At 35.6% G+C, this 17100-nt stretch overlaps 1 protein-coding gene across 4 annotated transcripts in view; it reads left to right on the forward strand.

Annotated features, from left to right (window-relative positions):
• Positions 1 to 16287, forward strand: part of top2b (DNA topoisomerase II beta) — a 73958-nt gene extending 57671 nt beyond the window's left edge. For 2 of the 4 annotated variants that reach the window (XM_048185018.1, XM_048185022.1), the window contains exons 24-35: positions 1044 to 1239; positions 1484 to 1575; positions 3133 to 3288; positions 3631 to 3714; positions 3810 to 4007; positions 4331 to 4484; positions 7120 to 7287; positions 8360 to 8522; positions 9017 to 9099; positions 9174 to 9263; positions 11202 to 11425; positions 15765 to 16287. In XM_048185018.1, the coding sequence (XP_048040975.1) occupies positions 1044 to 1239; positions 1484 to 1575; positions 3133 to 3288; positions 3631 to 3714; positions 3810 to 4007; positions 4331 to 4484; positions 7120 to 7287; positions 8360 to 8522; positions 9017 to 9099; positions 9174 to 9263; positions 11202 to 11425; positions 15765 to 15926 (1770 nt within the window). In that variant the 3' untranslated portion in view covers positions 15927 to 16287. Of the gene's footprint in view, positions 1 to 1043; positions 1240 to 1483; positions 1576 to 3132; positions 3289 to 3630; positions 3715 to 3809; positions 4008 to 4330; positions 4485 to 7119; positions 7288 to 8359; positions 8523 to 9016; positions 9100 to 9173; positions 9264 to 11201; positions 11426 to 11698; positions 11866 to 15764 lie in introns of all 4 variants that reach the window. The other 2 variants (XR_007184196.1, XR_007184197.1) reach the window with 2 other exon arrangements.
• Positions 16288 to 17100: the final 813 nt, after the last annotated feature.

The raw sequence follows: 17100 nt of genomic DNA on the forward strand, positions 1-17100 counted from the left end.
CACTTTGCAAATTCTAGTATTGCATTAGTATTGCGTCCTTCTCGTGAGTATTTAATAATTTTTGACTTTTCAGTCTGAGTTAAATCTCTTTTTTTGGCTCATTTTGCCTGTAAAAGCAAACCTGCCTAATAATTCTGCACACCTGAATATAAGGCATTTTTCATTTCCAGCCTTCATGAACAATTATATATCACTTATAAATGATTAAAAACAATATTAATAGTAGTTATTAAGATTGATGTGGATTGGAATTGGTAAAATGTGCTTGGAAAAAAAATATGATCAGAAAATCAGCTTGCCTAATAATTCTGCACACAGTGTATATATATATATATATATATATATATATATATATATATATATATATATATATATATATATATTAGGGCTGTCAATAGATTAAAATTTTTAATCGCGATTAATCGCACACCCTTTTGTCTTTCCAAAAAAGGACATCAAATAACAAAATGATATGAGTCCATATAATTCATTCATGTATACCAAAGCACCTATAAAAAAAAAAAAAATCACAGTTTGCATATCATCTGGCCATACAGCGGTGGGATGTTGCAACGTTCCGTTCAGACAGGAACAGCACGATGAGGAAGGGCTTGCGCTCTTCAGATACAATGACAGAGAATAGGACAGAGAGTTTGTGTTTTAAAGCGAAACAGACACTGGAATGAATAAGTCTCTATTCTCTCTGCCATCTCTGATGTAATCAGCATGGTCTTTTAAGATCATCTAACTGCGTGATGTAAATTACGTTAATGACACAATTTCACATGCTTCAGTAATTTTTTTGCATTAATTCAAAATCCTTAACATGTTAAAATAATTTAATGTCATGGGTTAACATTGACAGCCCTTATATATAAAATATGTACAGTATTTTCTGTGAACCGTGGTAATCTAACACTATTTTAATGATAATTAAAATGTGAAATGGTAACCACCTAGAATTTTAAAAAGGTTTATTGTGAAACTGATGATGTACCGTATGATTTGTATTTGCCTCATGATTTTTTCTGTCTGGTCTGTAGGTGCTGTTTGATCACATGGGCTGTCTGAAGCGCTATGAGTCTGTGCAGGAGATCCTGAAGGAGTTCTTTGAGCTGCGCTTGCACTATTATAAACTGAGGAAGGACTGGCTGGTGGGCAGTCTTGGCTCTGAGTCAGCCAAACTCTCCAACCAGGCACGATTTGTGCTGGAGAAGATTGAGGGAAAACTATCAATTGGTGAGATATCCATATGTCTGACAGATTTTAAGAACCTTTTTGGCCTGAATCCTCTTTCTGAAGTATATGTATTTTTCCTGTCTTTCTGGGTAGTAAGTTTGCATTTCTGCTTCAGTATAACTGGTAATAACAGCTTTGCAGCAGAGGAAAAATGAATGACGCACCCTTTAAATTTAAATTTTAAACATTAAAAAATGAATTTCGTGCTCTCAGTGTGTTTTAATAGTTTGTATTATTTTACCAGAGAACAAGTCAAAAAGAGATTTGATCCGAATGCTCGTGCAAAGAGGATATGAATCCGATCCCGTTGCAGCCTGGAACAAAGCCCAGGAGAAGGTATGTGAGGAAACTTAGATGATAGATACAGCTATGTGTATATATGCATCTGTTAGAAGTCAGCTCATTCATTAAGATAAAGCCAGAGCCTGAAGCATACATTTTAAGACCAAACCCACAATTGTAGATATGTGTAATAGTACTTTAAATGTAAAACACTTAATTTTTAAAAAAATCAGAACTCGATGCAAACACCATAGACATGTTAATTATCCTGAGCCTGACCTTTAAGCTTTAGACTACAGGAGTTTTTAAATCCTAAACGATTATGAAATCTATTTGCATCATGCAAATAGATCACATAAATAGAATCTTTACCGAATGTCTTCTCTCAAATCTCAAACATGCATACAATACAAGATTTGAAAATCGAGGCACATCAGACACTACAAGACATTATTAAGTTTATCGTGCTAGAGGGAGCACCTTACGTGATCTCATGCGGAAGCAGATGTAAACAAATTAGCAACATCATCAGCATGTTAGCCTGTAGCTTTCTACACTCTCCCCATACGTTCAAATCTGATGCGAATTCTCCCCTTCCCTCCTCTTTAGAGTTGTGGTATGTTTACGAAGATACGTTATACAGGCAGTCATGTTGTTGCCACACTTCCACAATCCGTTGCTCCATCTCCGCTTCCCGACGGACCTGTACAGCAGCTTGTTTCATGGTTGCCGTTTCAAAACTTCTACATTCTCTCGTAATCATATTCATAATCATCCCGATTTAAAATCCTAAATATCAGACATGTTTGATATTATCGGGGCAGCCCGGATGTGTCTGCGAGCAGATTGGGAGGTTTAAGAGTTGATTTGTAAACGCCTCACATTACCAGGTTATCTGGCCCAAACATAGGTCCTGGACAAGATTTTTTCTCAGATTGTTGGGAGAGATAAATCAGGAATAAATAGGCCTAAAACTCCTGTAGTGTAAGCCTGCTGAAAATCTAGCATAAAATAGCATGAATTCTATGTTGGTCCAAGCTGGTTTATGCTGGTTAGAGCTGGTGTAATGCTGGTATAGTGCTGGTCTAGCTGGTAGACCAGAATAGTTATGCTGTTCTCAAGTAGAAATGAACTGGTGAAGCTGGTCCACCAGCACTCCTGCTCCCCATGCTGGTCTCAGCATGCAAAACATACCTTATGCTGGTGACCAGCAATGTTGGATTTTTAAGTTACTTTGGCTGCTCATTAAATAAATGGGATTTTATAGCTTCTAGTGCAGTGGTTGGCAATCTCTTTGTAATGAAATGTTATTTTTGTTCCTAGTTAATCACTGTTAATTAATTCTCACACTTTAATAGTATTGATAGCTCATAACTTAATAAAACAAGCTGTTTTACCTCAAGGAAAAGTTTTACCTCAAAATATGGATTTGTATGCAGGTGTGAGGTACTTTATCTAAATCAAATACATACACCTCTTTTGCTCACATGCTGGCGATTACCGACCCCTGTTCTAGTGTTTTAATAAGACTGAAGGTTTAGTTGAACTTTTTACTCACTGTTTATATCTCACTGTTTCTCTTTGTTTGGTTGGATGACGATGATGTCTTAGTCTTTGGAGGATGAGGAGGGTGAAGGTAATGACAGTGACAGCTCAGTGGACTCTGGCTCCTCCTCTGGGCCAAATTTTAACTACATTCTGAACATGCCTCTGTGGTGTCTAACCAAAGAGAAGGTTGAGGAACTCCTCAAGCAGAGAGACCAGAAGGTACCAGAATCTATCACTCTTACAGTAATTAGTGTTACAGTCAGTGATTCTTATCAGTTTTATACACTTTATTGATATGACTGAACTTTGTTAATGTAATGTAACATCATGAGTGAAGCAGTGTTAGAACCTTCTTTCTACCATTTTTTGGGGTTTACTGGTATATTGCCCACCTCTATTCCAGGTCATCTGAAGTCATATAATAGCTTTGTGTGAGGAAAAGACTAAATGTTATTCACTGAAATTCGGGTGTAGGGTGAACTAATATTTTGACTAATAACAGCAGCAGGTTGAAGCCTTGTGTGTTAACTGTGAGTGTGTGCTCTTTAAATTGTTATATAGAAAGCAGAGCTGAATGAACTCCAGAGGAAAAATTCAGAAGATCTGTGGAGGGAAGATCTGGCCGTCTTCATTGAGGAGCTGGACGTGAGTCTCATTTATAGATGTTAACTTTAGGATTGGGTTGAATCATGATGTGTGTGATAAAGTATGTGAAAGTTTTGTCTGTGTCTTTCTTCCAGCATATAGAGGAGCAGGAGAAGGAGAGTGTGAATACTGGGAAAGCCACAAAGCTGGTGAAAGGGAAGGTGGGTAAACCTAAAGTGAAGAAGATGCAGCTGGAGGAAACTCTTCCCTCTCCCTTCGGTCGCAGGATAGAGCCTCAGGTCACACTGGCTATGAAGGCCGATGCCTCCAAGAAACTGACCAAAAAGAAGAAGGTAAGGATGAGTGTGTGTGAGGCTGAAATGTGCTATATATTTACTGTGAATGTTATTTCATTAATATAGTCATGTATTAAATATATTACAGGAGTAGTTACAGTACAGGAGTACAATTAACAATGATTTTTATTATATAAATCTATTTCAGTTTTTGCATTTATTTTTATAGAAACTGTACAATAGTAATATTGTGATTATTAGTTATTGCAATAGTCTGGATCGATGTATCAATTGTACCTAAATAGGCTGAAGCACAACTAATAAATGCCAAGCCTGGTATAGTGTGTGTCTTTGTCTAATGATGTCTGTGTTCATGTCAGGGTGAGGTAGATGCAGCCGTGAAGATGGAGTTTGATGAGGATAGCGCGCTGGGCTCCAATGGAGGAGAGAATTCCCTCATTTCTCCATCCGGCCTTCCCAACCCAGGAGCCAAACCCAAAGCTCCGCGGGTCAAGCGAGAGAAGAAAGAACCTGGTAACAATAAATATTGGCACTGTATTTAATTCCAGTTTACTTTCAAATAGTGTTGTCACGGTACCAAAATTCCAGTAGTCGGTACCGATACCATGAAAATTTTATGGTTCTCGCTACCAATTTCGGTACCACAGCAAAATCTTTTGGTACTATTTTACTATTTTATATAGCCTATTTTAAAACCATTAAATATAATTTGGAGCGTGTGCGTATGTTTGTGTGTGTATATATAGGCTACCTCAATGAAATACATTTTGAAATATTAAATAAATACATAAATAAATAAATAAATAAATGAATGAATGAATGAATGAATGAATGAATGAATGAATGAATGCTCAAACATCCATTTTGTACTGTTGAAAAAACAGCTTATGCTGGTAAGGTAGGTTTTGAAGCTGGTATGCTGGTTTGAGCTGGTCCATGCTGATCAAGTGCTGGTCCATGCTGGTCCTAAGATGGTCCTGGACCAGCATGGACCAGCATAGGACCAGCATAAACCAGCTCAAACCAGCATACCAGCTTCAAAACCTACCTTACCAGCATAAGCTGTTTTTTTTCAACAGGGGTAACAGATGTGCGTGTTTATTTTAGCTATTCCGTCATTGAAACAACACACTACAGCCTGTAAAACTATGAAATAAATATCGGTAAATAATGGTAACCTAAATAATAAGAAAGTTAATTATTATTTAAAAAAACATTCGTTTTTTATTTCCACACAAATATGCGTCATATAGCTAAAGTCCCATTATTTTAGTCTTTGATATAGTCTACCGCTTTGCGCTTTGAGAGGGATGCGGGACAAGAGGAAAGAGACCATTTCTCTTTAATAATACCTTCATGTTTTCTCCTGATGTTACAAGCAACTGACACTTGTTGTAAAAGGTCTGAAGAGCCAGTTTTATCCTCCGCAGGGGAAAGACATTCAGGCTATGTTTGATTTAGCGCTGCCAGAGAAAACAAAAGTAAAAATCACCGGCGTGTGTGAAACACGCTATACAAATAAACTTGACGCGCCTTATAAAGTCAAATAACGAGCACAAACTGTGTTAAACTGAAATTGACGTGCAAGCAAAAAGGTTTCTGTCCTACGCTGTTTTTTCTACTTTACCACAGTAAAGAATGCGAATAGCCTAATAGGCCTAAATACGAACGAAAGAAACGTTTATAATCAGAGTTGGGTATAACACGTTACAAAGTAACGCGTTACTGTAGTCTAATTACTTTTCCTGATAGCGCAGTAATGTAACGCATTACATTTTAAATTTATGTAATTTGATTACAGTTACTGATGTCAATAAAATTACGTTACTTGCGTTACAAGAAAAAAAAAATCAGGTAAAGTGCATTTCTAAAAGAAATCACATTTGGCGCGGATGCGTCATTATGAATCACCAGAGAACGCGTGGAGGAGGATACCCGCACCCAAGACGAGAGTGGTTCAACCTCGCCTAAACAAGCTAGATTGGATTTTTGTTCAGGATCGGGAGGGAAGGTACCTTCTGAACAATACTGTTTTCAAATGTTATTATAAATGTTTTCAGCATTTTTTTCCTGTCTTTAATGCAGTTACATACAAACATAAACACAGTTAAGCTACCACACACATACATATAAGGAATGTTTAAGCTGTGTCCGAAACCGGTAACTCGTTTTCCAATTCATAAAATATATTAAATACTATTTAAAAAAAAAAATGCAAACAAAAATAAACACATTAACAAGTGTACAATATTTCATATATTTATTAGTTTATAATTCATATATTTATAAGTTATTTTTAGTTTGTTAGAATCTCAAGCTCACAGATGACGTGGTCGTTGAGCACCCTCAGGCGACTGTTATGATTACATTTGAATGAATAAGCTACCTATAGATGATTAATGAATATTTTTAAGTCAAGTTGCTGTTTTCATACTTCTGTAATATTTTTCAGTCAATATTAAATTACAGAAAGAACTATGAGTTTCAGTTTGTGGTGTATTTTTGTAGGTTTCAAAGTAACTTGAATGTAAAGTAATTAGTAATCTGATTACTTTTTACATGTAGTAATCAGTAATGTAATCAAATTACAGTTTTATTGCAGTAATTTGTAATTTGTAGTGGATTACTTTTTTTTGAGTAACTTACCCAACACTGTTTATAATCCCCTGCGTGAGTGAAGATTTGGGAAAAGAAACAGAGATTCCATGTTCAGTGGAATAACTAATGGAATATTGTTTAATTCTCTGATAATCAGGTGACCAGATCGCGTTTCGCAGAACAGAATACAAAGTTTAATTCGTACTCTCGTACCTCTCATTCGGCATGAACCAAAATGTTTCCATGGCTACGATGTCACATTTAATTGCTAACCTATTATTTCTTTTGTAAACAAAGCTTTGTGCTTTACTCGTGTCATATTCACGTAAATACTGCCACAGCCCTATCAGTGGGTACCGAATATACCCGGATTCTCAGTACTACCGGTACTACTGAAATGCGGGTATCGTCACATTTTCAAAATTTCAGTACCGACTTGGTACCGAAGTACCGGTACTTTTGACAACACTACTTTCAAACGTGTTTAAATATATATATATATATATATATATATATATATATATATATATATATATAATATAATCTTCAGGTACTCCAAAACAAAGGAAGCCAGCAGGTGCTAAAGGTCCACCTAAGAAAGTAAAGAAAAGGAATCCATGGTCAGATGATGATGAAGGTGATGATGATCGTTCCGAAAATGAGCTGGATGAAAGTGAACCTATTATTCCCAGAGACACCACATCCAGAAGAGCCTCAGGTGTGTGTACTTCCATTACTATTTTTGTACAAAATGTAAAATGTTATTGTTTTAATTATTTAAACCAGGCCTGAGTGATATTATAGTACATCATGCTGTACGTTTTATATCACCCTATATATTTGCATGGCTATCGCCCATTTCACACATACTCCGTCTGAAGTGCGTATGCGGTGCATATTTTTTTCCGTGCACGTTAACGGATTAGAGCTTTCACACTGCACGTGGATGTGGTCCAGCAGTGCGTTCCAGTTGCGGTGTGTCTGCAGCAGTGCAGGGACCGTTTCCACACCAAGTCTATTTTTGCTGTGCTGCACCGTGTTGAATTAAAGCAACAGCGCATTGTTCGCATTAAAATGAACATGTACTGATGCGAAAATCTAGTAATTTCACCATAGATGCATATAATTTAAAGTCTACTCTGTTTAAAAGTCAACACATGGCTTTTTTGCCTCGGGTAAAAAAGTAAAAATGACATGTTACTTTGCATTTAGATTAACAAGGAGACATAATGGATAGCACTCATCTCTTCGTGGAGATGGAAAAACAAAAGTTCTTTATGACCTGCAGGATTTCTCTATAAAGATTTAAAAGCGAAAGAAAAGATGAGATTTGGCTGTTTTCGTCTATATGGAAGGTTTAATTTAAAATATTTGTGATTTTAACATAGGCTAGCCTGTTTAAATGTTTTGCAACTTAATTGAGCAACGTAATATATAAAACTAAAGTATTACATTACTTTATATAAATATAATAATTAATTGAATAAAACGTTGTTTAAATGTAGTGCGTTTAAACATGACATCTATGAAAGGGTGTAGCCATGTACAAAGAGAATTGCAGTGTTGACAAGCCATGTTCAACAACTTTTGGATTTGAAATAAAAATAAGTAGATGTTGTATTTGTGATGTACAGCCACGGATCAGTTGCGCACTGCAAACACTGCATATGTGAAAGCACATTAGTGCGTTCTGCTCCTGCAACGCATAAGTACTGCAACACACACATACGACTGAAATGAATGAAATGAGGTAATAGCCTGAAATGTTCTATTGTGTTTTTGTTTCACAGCTGTGAAGGCCAAGTACACATTTGACTTCTCTGAGGAGGAGGAAGAAGAGGTTGGTGATGAAGAACAGGAGAATGATGGTTCAGCATCACCAGCTCACTCCTATAAAAACACAGATGAAGAGGATGATGATGACATTTTTCCTCCAAAAACAACATTTACTTTGTATGTTCTGTCTATATGTTCTCTTTTGGGTGAATCTCACAAAGCCTGTCACAAACATTTTAAGTTCATATTTGCATACATTTTGCTGTTTTAGGACCATTAAGATTTTTCCATTGTGACAATATTTTCAGGACAATTAAACACATTTATCATTAGTGTCATGTTAAAAAATATGACTGCATAATTAGAACTTGTAACAGCTCAACTCATTACTATGTAAATTGTAAACAATATACAGAGCATCATTTTTTTCCTTTTTCCTAGTCTTTGTACTGCACTTATGTTGAATTTAATTAAAATATAATTGTATTGGAGTAATTATTTTAATATAATATAGGGAACAAAAAACCTAACAAGAAATCTGGAAATAATGACAACTCATGTTTTTTGTGAGGTCCACCCATTTAATGAAACAATGTAGTATACTATTATTCTCAAAGTGACAATCAAATATGGATGCCAACTATTTTTAATTTTAATTAAATCATTTTCAGGCCTACTTCACCAGCGAAGAAAAGGGACCCAGAGCCTGTATTGTCATCTAAAACTGCATATGCTGACAAGAGCAGTGATGACGGTATTTGTGTGTTCAGTGGTGGTTTATCGTGTTAATAATGTGCATGTTTTAATAATGTTTATTTATTTTTTAAGATGTGAAGTCAGACAGTGATGATGACAGGGGTCCAGTGTTCTCATCATATTCCAGCAGTTCTGCTTTTGAGAAACCTCCAGCTAAAAAAGGTACCTGACTGGCAACTAACCTGTGATGAATGATCATGTTTAAATCAATGTCAAAATGACCTAAAAACTGACCTTTTTTTTTTTTACTTTCTTTATGTTTGTTCTTCCTCGTATTGTGAGTGATTCATGAGTGCATGTTATTAAAAGAAAAAAAATTGCACTTCAGCTTCTCATCAGATTTTCTGTCCAATCAAATGATCACCTTGATTTTGCCAAGTAAGACATGTTCCTGGATCAACATCTTTGTTGATCCTGGATCAACATTCCAATCAACCAATCAGATTTGAGGGACAAGTTTACCGTTTATGTAAAGTTTAGGCTTGCAACCAGGGTTAGGTGCTTCTACATCAATGTTATTCACCTATCTTTCCCCTCTGATTTTAGGGATAAGTTATGGGTAGGCAGAGGTGTAAAGAGTACCTGAAATCCATACTTGAGTAAAAGTACTGATACCTTACATTGAAAATGACTCCACTACAAGTTACAAGTAATCAATTCCAATTCGACTTGAGTAAAAGTCTTAAAGTATCTGATTTTAACAGTAATTAAGTATTTTACTCATGCTGAATGTAGGCTCAGAGATGCACTAGTCCTCGACACCTGAGAGACATGCCAGTGAAAATAAGAAACAATTGATTTTTTAAGATGAGAAATCAAGTTCTTCTAAAATCAAAATAAAACCGAACACCTCAATGTTGCAATAAATCAAGGTCGACACAACCTTTTAAATATCTACAAACGCTCAAGTCTCAGTTAAGCTCAAGTGCACAAAAAGGCCATAAGTAAACCAATATCCTTCAAAACCTTCTTGTTAATATAGCGGATAAATAAAACAATTTTAAGTAAAATTAAAATAGTCAAAGTTTACTGTATGTGCTGGTTTGAGCCTCATCACCAGCTACAGTCATTTCCTCATCTAATAAATCAAACACCTGCGATCAGCAACTACCTGCTAATGCACTCACATTCACGTAAAGTAGCCTTGTAGACAAGTTTTAGGGGAGTGAAGGCAAATGCACAAGATATAGTACCTTCAATGCCCTTAGATGGTGATATCGCTTCTTTATTTCAAAAACAGACTGCTGCAGAAAAAGTTGGCTGCCATGAAAAATGTAATTTGTAATTGCATTATTCATCACAAATGTAGTGGAGTAAAAAGTACATTTACTTGCTCAAAAATGTAGTCAAGTAGAGAGTAAAAGTTGCCAATATCTTTGATACTCAGTAAAACGACAAAGTAGCCAAATAGATACTTAAGTACAGTTACTAATAACATTTACTCAAGTATTTTACACCTCTGTGGGTAGGATTAGGTTTAGGGGTAGAAATAGGAATAGGGTTGACTAAATTTTCAGACTGGAATGTTGTTCCAGGATCAACAAAATATTTTGATCCAGGAGCATGTCTTACTTGCAAAATCATGGTGACCCCAATTAAATACTCTCTAGAATCTGAAGCATCCCGTCCCCATCCCGTTAAAATCGGTCACTTGTCACACAGTTACTATTTTCTGCATGGTGAATGGCACATGGTGCACTATATAGGGGATAGGGAATGATTCAGACAGTATAAATATGCTATCCAATGGGGGGATGAAGTCTGGTTTCAGTCCAGAAAATGTATCTGACCCATTTGAATTCTGCACAGAATGCTATATATATAGGGGAGGAGGTATTCGATATGTCCTGCCCTGTCTTCCTGTTTCAGTGGAAATTGTCAACACATTGAATAATGCTGCAAATTTCAAAGCACTTAAGTGGGCCTTTAAATTACCAGTATAAATGCACTGGACTAGAAAGATATTGTACAGAGATCTTTAAATAGTATGTGTTTACAGTGGCCATGTAGCTCACCAGTTCAGCCCAGGTATGATCTTAACGAGTAAATGTGAATGGCCAATTTCCAGTCTGTTAAAATCTTTTTGTTCTGTTACTCCAGCTAAGAAACCTGCAGACACGGCGCCTAAACAGAAGAAAGCTCCAGTAAAAGCCAAGAAGCCCGATACATGTATCTGGGACTCAGACTCAGACACGGGCACTAAAAAAGCACCAGCAGCACCTAAAGGGGGTGGGAAAGGCCGAGGCAGGAAGAGGAAACAGTCAAGCTCAGAGGAGGATGATTATAACCCTGTGAAGAAGACTGGAAAGACTGCCACAAGCAGGGTGAGGGATATATCCTCTACTAATAAGCCTATAAGCCATGTCTGTGTATTACTGCTTGCGAAAAACACTATTTCAATGCAGATAATATAATGCATTTTAAATAGTTTATTAGAAATGCATTACATTATCTGTTTATTATAAAATAATTACGAGTGGGAAAATAACACATTGATTTCTGTGATTAATATTTGCTGTTTAATCCGGTAAAAACATAAATAAGAATGAATGAAATTAAGAAGTATAGAATGAAGCTATCTTTGCATCGCTCACCAGCTCCACAAAGTGAGAGAGAGAGTCTCTGACTGATGGTCTACATGTATCCAGCCGTGCTCAACCTGGCGTCCTCGAGTGATGGGCGCGACGTGCGAGACCCTCATGAAGAACGCTTGCATGCTGCAAGCTTCATCTGGCTACTTGTTTTTGACAGTCAAGTCAAATCTGTTTGTGTAGCACTTTTCACAATACACATTGTTTCAAAGCAGCTTTACAGAAAATCATGATGTTAATGTTTATAATATCTTAATAATTTAATGATAATGATTTAATGATGGGACTTCGCTGTAAAAAAACACATAAGATACACTTCAGTTGGATGGCAATTGGGTGATGATTGCTGCTTGTGGCTATATTTATCAATTATTATTAGTGCTCAATTATTAACAATAGTTATTATTATTATCAATGTTAAATGCAGTTTTTTCTGCTTAATATTTTGGAGGAAACCATGATACATTATTTTCAGAATTCTTTAATGAATAGAACGTTTGTGAACACCATTTATTTGAATAGAATTGTATTTACTGTTACTTTTGATCGATTTAATGCATCATCATTGCTGAATAAAAATATTAATTTACCTACCCCAAATGTTTACTTGAGGGTGTATCATGGTTTCCACAAAAATATGAAGCAGCACAGTTGTTTTCAACATTGATAATAATAAGATTTTTTTCTTTAGCAGCAAATCAACAGATTAGAATGATTTCTGAAGGATCATGTGACACTGGAGACTGGAGTAATGATGCTGAAAATTCAGCTTTGTGTCACAGGAATAAACTACATTTGAAAATATATTAAAATAGAAAAACATTAAGTTTAAATTTTTTATTACAATTAAAAAATAAAGGCACAGTATGTTTTTCGCTGATAGGGGTCGCTAAACTCTTCAAAACAATAACAAAGGCATAGATTGATGACACAGTGAATGAGCCTGGACTCATGGAACTTGTTGTCATTCCGAAGGATCTAATAATGTTTATGGAGAAATAATGTTTATGGATGAGTTGAATGTATTCATGTTTTTAACATGACTGTGGTATAAAGTAGGGCATGGCCGAGAGTCGTGGGCGCGATTGCTAATGAGAGACAGATATCAGTGCCACACGCGAGTCCCAGGGGATATTAAGGAACATTTCATTCTACCGAACTAACCGCAAAGCTGAAATACTACTAATACAGGTCAGTTTATTTGACGAATTAAAATTGTGAGGTAACGCAGCACTGTTTTACTTGGTCTCGCGTTACACTATCATACTAAACTGCATTTGAGTGTATTGAAAGTTGTATTGTTATTCTATGTATTAGTTTGTTGGCTGTATGAGACTAACAATAAGCTAGATCAACATTAGAATATCAGGTCCCACTTTATATCAAGTGGCCTTAACTACTATGTACTTACATTTAAATTAATAATTTGATACAATGCACTTATTGTGTACATACATGTTATTACATTGTACTTATATTTTAAAAACACCTGCATGTAATTACATCTGTAATTAATTTCTGTAATTACATTTATAATTACACTGTTGACCCATCCCTTACACCTTACCCCTACCCTTAAACCTACCCATACCACCAAAGCTTTCCCTAACCTTACCTGTACCCCACCTCAACAGCAGCAAAAGTGTTTTGCAATTCAATATGAACCCAATAAGTACATTGTACTTATTTTTTGATGTAAGTACATAGTAGTTAAGGCCACTTAATATAAAGTGGGACCGAATATCATACTGATGATATTCTAACATTTCATCGTGTTGATCTATATAGCATTGATTAGTCTTGTGTAGCCTAAATTTGCTTACATTGTCTAATAACGTGAAAGAGCGGCGTCGAGCTCTGTCAAGTCAAAGTTGTCGCAAAGGTCTCACCATCTCGGAAACGCCACGCTGATATTGATCCTCGATTTATTTCTCCTTTTGTCCCAAAGTTTGCTTGTCATGGTCCATAATGTTTAAACAAAACAACAACAGCGCGTCGCTAGACATTACGCAGCTGTCCGTGTCTGTTGCCATGGTTACTATGCAGTACAAGGAAACCAGGGATAACGCAGATGTCATTGACAGGCGACAAGTGACAAGGGAGGGACAGGCACTATTTAAAATTGTGATTTTCTCTGAATTTACAAATTCTTGGAAACATTTAGGATAATGTAAGTACACAGCTGAACAAAATATATAACACTGTGTAAGTGGTTTTTGGATATTTTAATATGAAAATCTTACATATTGTGCCTTTAATTAAATTAACATGACCAAACGCACTATATAACACACAGTTAAATGTGACATTTATTATTTATGTCAATTTTGTTTATGTCTTATGGGTTTATGTCAATATTGTTTTTAAGTTCACTTTAATTAAAAGTTTTTTTTTTTTTTTTTTTAATTTTATGTAGTTGATAAATGAGAAAATAAAACAATCTGATAATTTGTTGTTTAGGCTTGGCTTTCAGTTACACTGCAATGTTGAATCTATTTAATAGATACATCAGTATTAATATTGGTATCAGTGATAGTGGCCTTCATTTATAGTAATTAGTATAGTAAAAACTTGCCATTACACAAATATTTGAAAAATCAAATATTTAACATGGCCTACTATCTTTATGTTGATAGCTTAGCAGGCCATAGCTCAGGATAATATTATTCACATTGGCTTTTCATGTGATTTGATAGAATTTTCATGTGATTTGATTTAGGTCTGTCACTATTGATTATTTTGAAGGAAAAAAAAAAAAAAACCTCGAGCAGTTTTTAACAGCATGTGTTGATTGCGTTGAAAGGCCTTAAAAAATATAAAATAAATGTGGCTATGATGACTGGATCAAAAAAGTATAAAAATTATATATCTTTATATACTGTATATCTGAACAAAACTGTTATGCCCATAAGGCTGTTATGTACTTCAAGGATGACAAGTTAAGAGAAAAAAAAGTTGCACAATGCAAATTAGTTTTTTTTAATTGCTTACACACTAAAAGTGGTACTTAAGGCCCACTTAGTGAAACAATTCACTCATATACCTAATCTTCAGATCAAGTCTGCAAAACTGCAAGCATCTGCATTATATTCTATTTGCAATTGTAAAACACTAAACACAGTTTCTCTACATTAGATACATCATTCAAAGCTAACAGCTCTTGTATTTCATTTGTAAAACTGTCATTTATGCCACACTCATTTTCTGATTACCTACACCCAATGATCATTTTACCTAATTTGTTCACTTAGAAATTAAAACTCATCGTTTTAAGAAATCAATTATTTTTACCCCCTTGTATTATATATATATATATACTGAATATACATACAAGTCAAGTCACCTTTATTTCTATAGCTCTTTATCCAAAAAAGATTGTTTCAGAGTAGCTTCATGCAATAGAGCTGCATAAATTTGAATTTGTTACTAACAGCTCAAGTCAGCTCAGTGTTGATTCAGAGCAGTTCAATAACTGTAAAATTCATCAATTGTGCAACAATTTTGCATACATACTGTATATACAGTGTATCTATGCACTTACAAAAGTGCTATGATAAACTCCTGTGCACTCCACTGCACACTGAACAAGCAAAATACATGATAGTAGAGTTTTTCACTATGGTATGGCTAATCATTTGCTTATAGTTACTATGCAAAAACACCATTTTTAGAAGAGTTAAAATAGTTTTCAATAGTGTTTGCTTTTACAAGAGATGTGTGATGTGCTTTTCTTTGAGTTTAGAGAAAAGGAGCCATAGTTTCAAAAATTTTAAGCAATTTTAAAAACTAGTCAACAAAGTGTAACAAAGGAATATGTGGGGTGCCAGTGTTGATTGTAAGTCCAGGCTTGTGCTCAAAACTGTACCAGTTAAAGCGGCAGAATCACAATATTTTCTAAACAATAGAACTGTGATGCACAGTTATAATTTTGTGTACTGTACTCAAGCTGAACTCAGTGGTCAGATGCATCCAGATAAGTCCAGTTCTTCACTTTTTTTTGGACTCTGGATCTTGCATTACCCAAGAGGAGGAGTACAGTGTCTTATCATGTTCTGTATGTGTTGGCATGTAGAAACCAAAGAAGGCAGCGTCTGATGATGAAGATGATGATGACGCAGGCGTGAACAGCTTCAGCCGTCTGGACTCAGGCAGAGATCGATCTGGTCGAACCAAGAAAGAGGTCAAATATTTTGCAGAATCTGATAATGATGACGACGACGATATGTTTGACTAGAAAACACACTCACACACACACTCAGTCCAGAAAAATGCTTGTTGAAGAACAGGTTCACTGTCTTCTGTCCAGCAGAATTTTGTACATTTTACCCTCCGTTTTATTTTTTCTTCAATTGTGATGTTGAATTCTTTCTACTGTGTAGCTGTTTTACTCTTTTTATTGTTATTGCTATATTATTATTATTAATGGTATTATTGTTCTGATACATTGACAATGTTGTTTTTTTATCATTGAATTGTATTTGTCCTGAGCAGCTTTTAGAAATTTAGACCGCTGTGCTTTAGCACCTTTAATGGTTCAACGTTAGAGATGACTTACCTTTTGAGATGACTTGGAAATAAACATGAAATGTAAATTATTTGTTGGTCTCTCAAACATTTTTCGGCATTTCATTGGTACTGCCATTGCAACAGAATGTTGAAGGGGTCAGTATAAGTTTATCTCTATGTGACATGCTGTTTATTACCACAGAAGTGTTAACTCATCCTTTTGAAAACAAGCTAAAATAGTGCTCAGGTGACACAGGACCAGAAGGTGATCTGCATAGAAAAGTTTGCCAAGGATGCAAAAACAATGATTTACTTTACAACTTTAACGGCTTTCCTGTAGCTCAGTGGTTAGAGTGTGGCACTAGTAATGCCAAGGTCATGGGTTCGATCCCAGGGATTGCACATACTCAGATACAAATGTATAGTATAATGCAATGTAAGTCGCTTTGGATAAAAGCGTCTGCCAAATGCGTAAATGTAACAGGACAACATTTCACATTTCTATGAAAGACTTTAACAAAAACGTCTCAGGTTATGTATAACCCTTGTTCCCTAATGACACTTCGGAAAATGCCCCTCAGCGTAGTGAGTCTAAAGCATGAATGAAACTATTCCAATCCTGATTGGTGGTGTGTCATGACGTAACATGTGACGGCACACAACAGAGTCAGATTTTGTGATGAAGCAAGTTGCTTCCAGACATGAGGAGATGTGGCAAAGGTATGCAGTGTCTTGTTCTCTTCTCAGGGAACAAGGGTTACATACATAACCCGAGACGTTCCCTTTCGAGTGAACCCGCACTGTGTTAGTAACAACACTTTGGGGAATGAATACCCACTATGCCACGCTGAACACTTCTGTCCTAGTGTGAAACAAACAGGCACAACTTAGGAAGAGAGCAC

This window comes from Megalobrama amblycephala, linkage group LG1, assembly GCF_018812025.1.
Source record: "Megalobrama amblycephala isolate DHTTF-2021 linkage group LG1, ASM1881202v1, whole genome shotgun sequence".
Classification (NCBI taxonomy): domain Eukaryota; kingdom Metazoa; phylum Chordata; class Actinopteri; order Cypriniformes; family Xenocyprididae; genus Megalobrama; species Megalobrama amblycephala.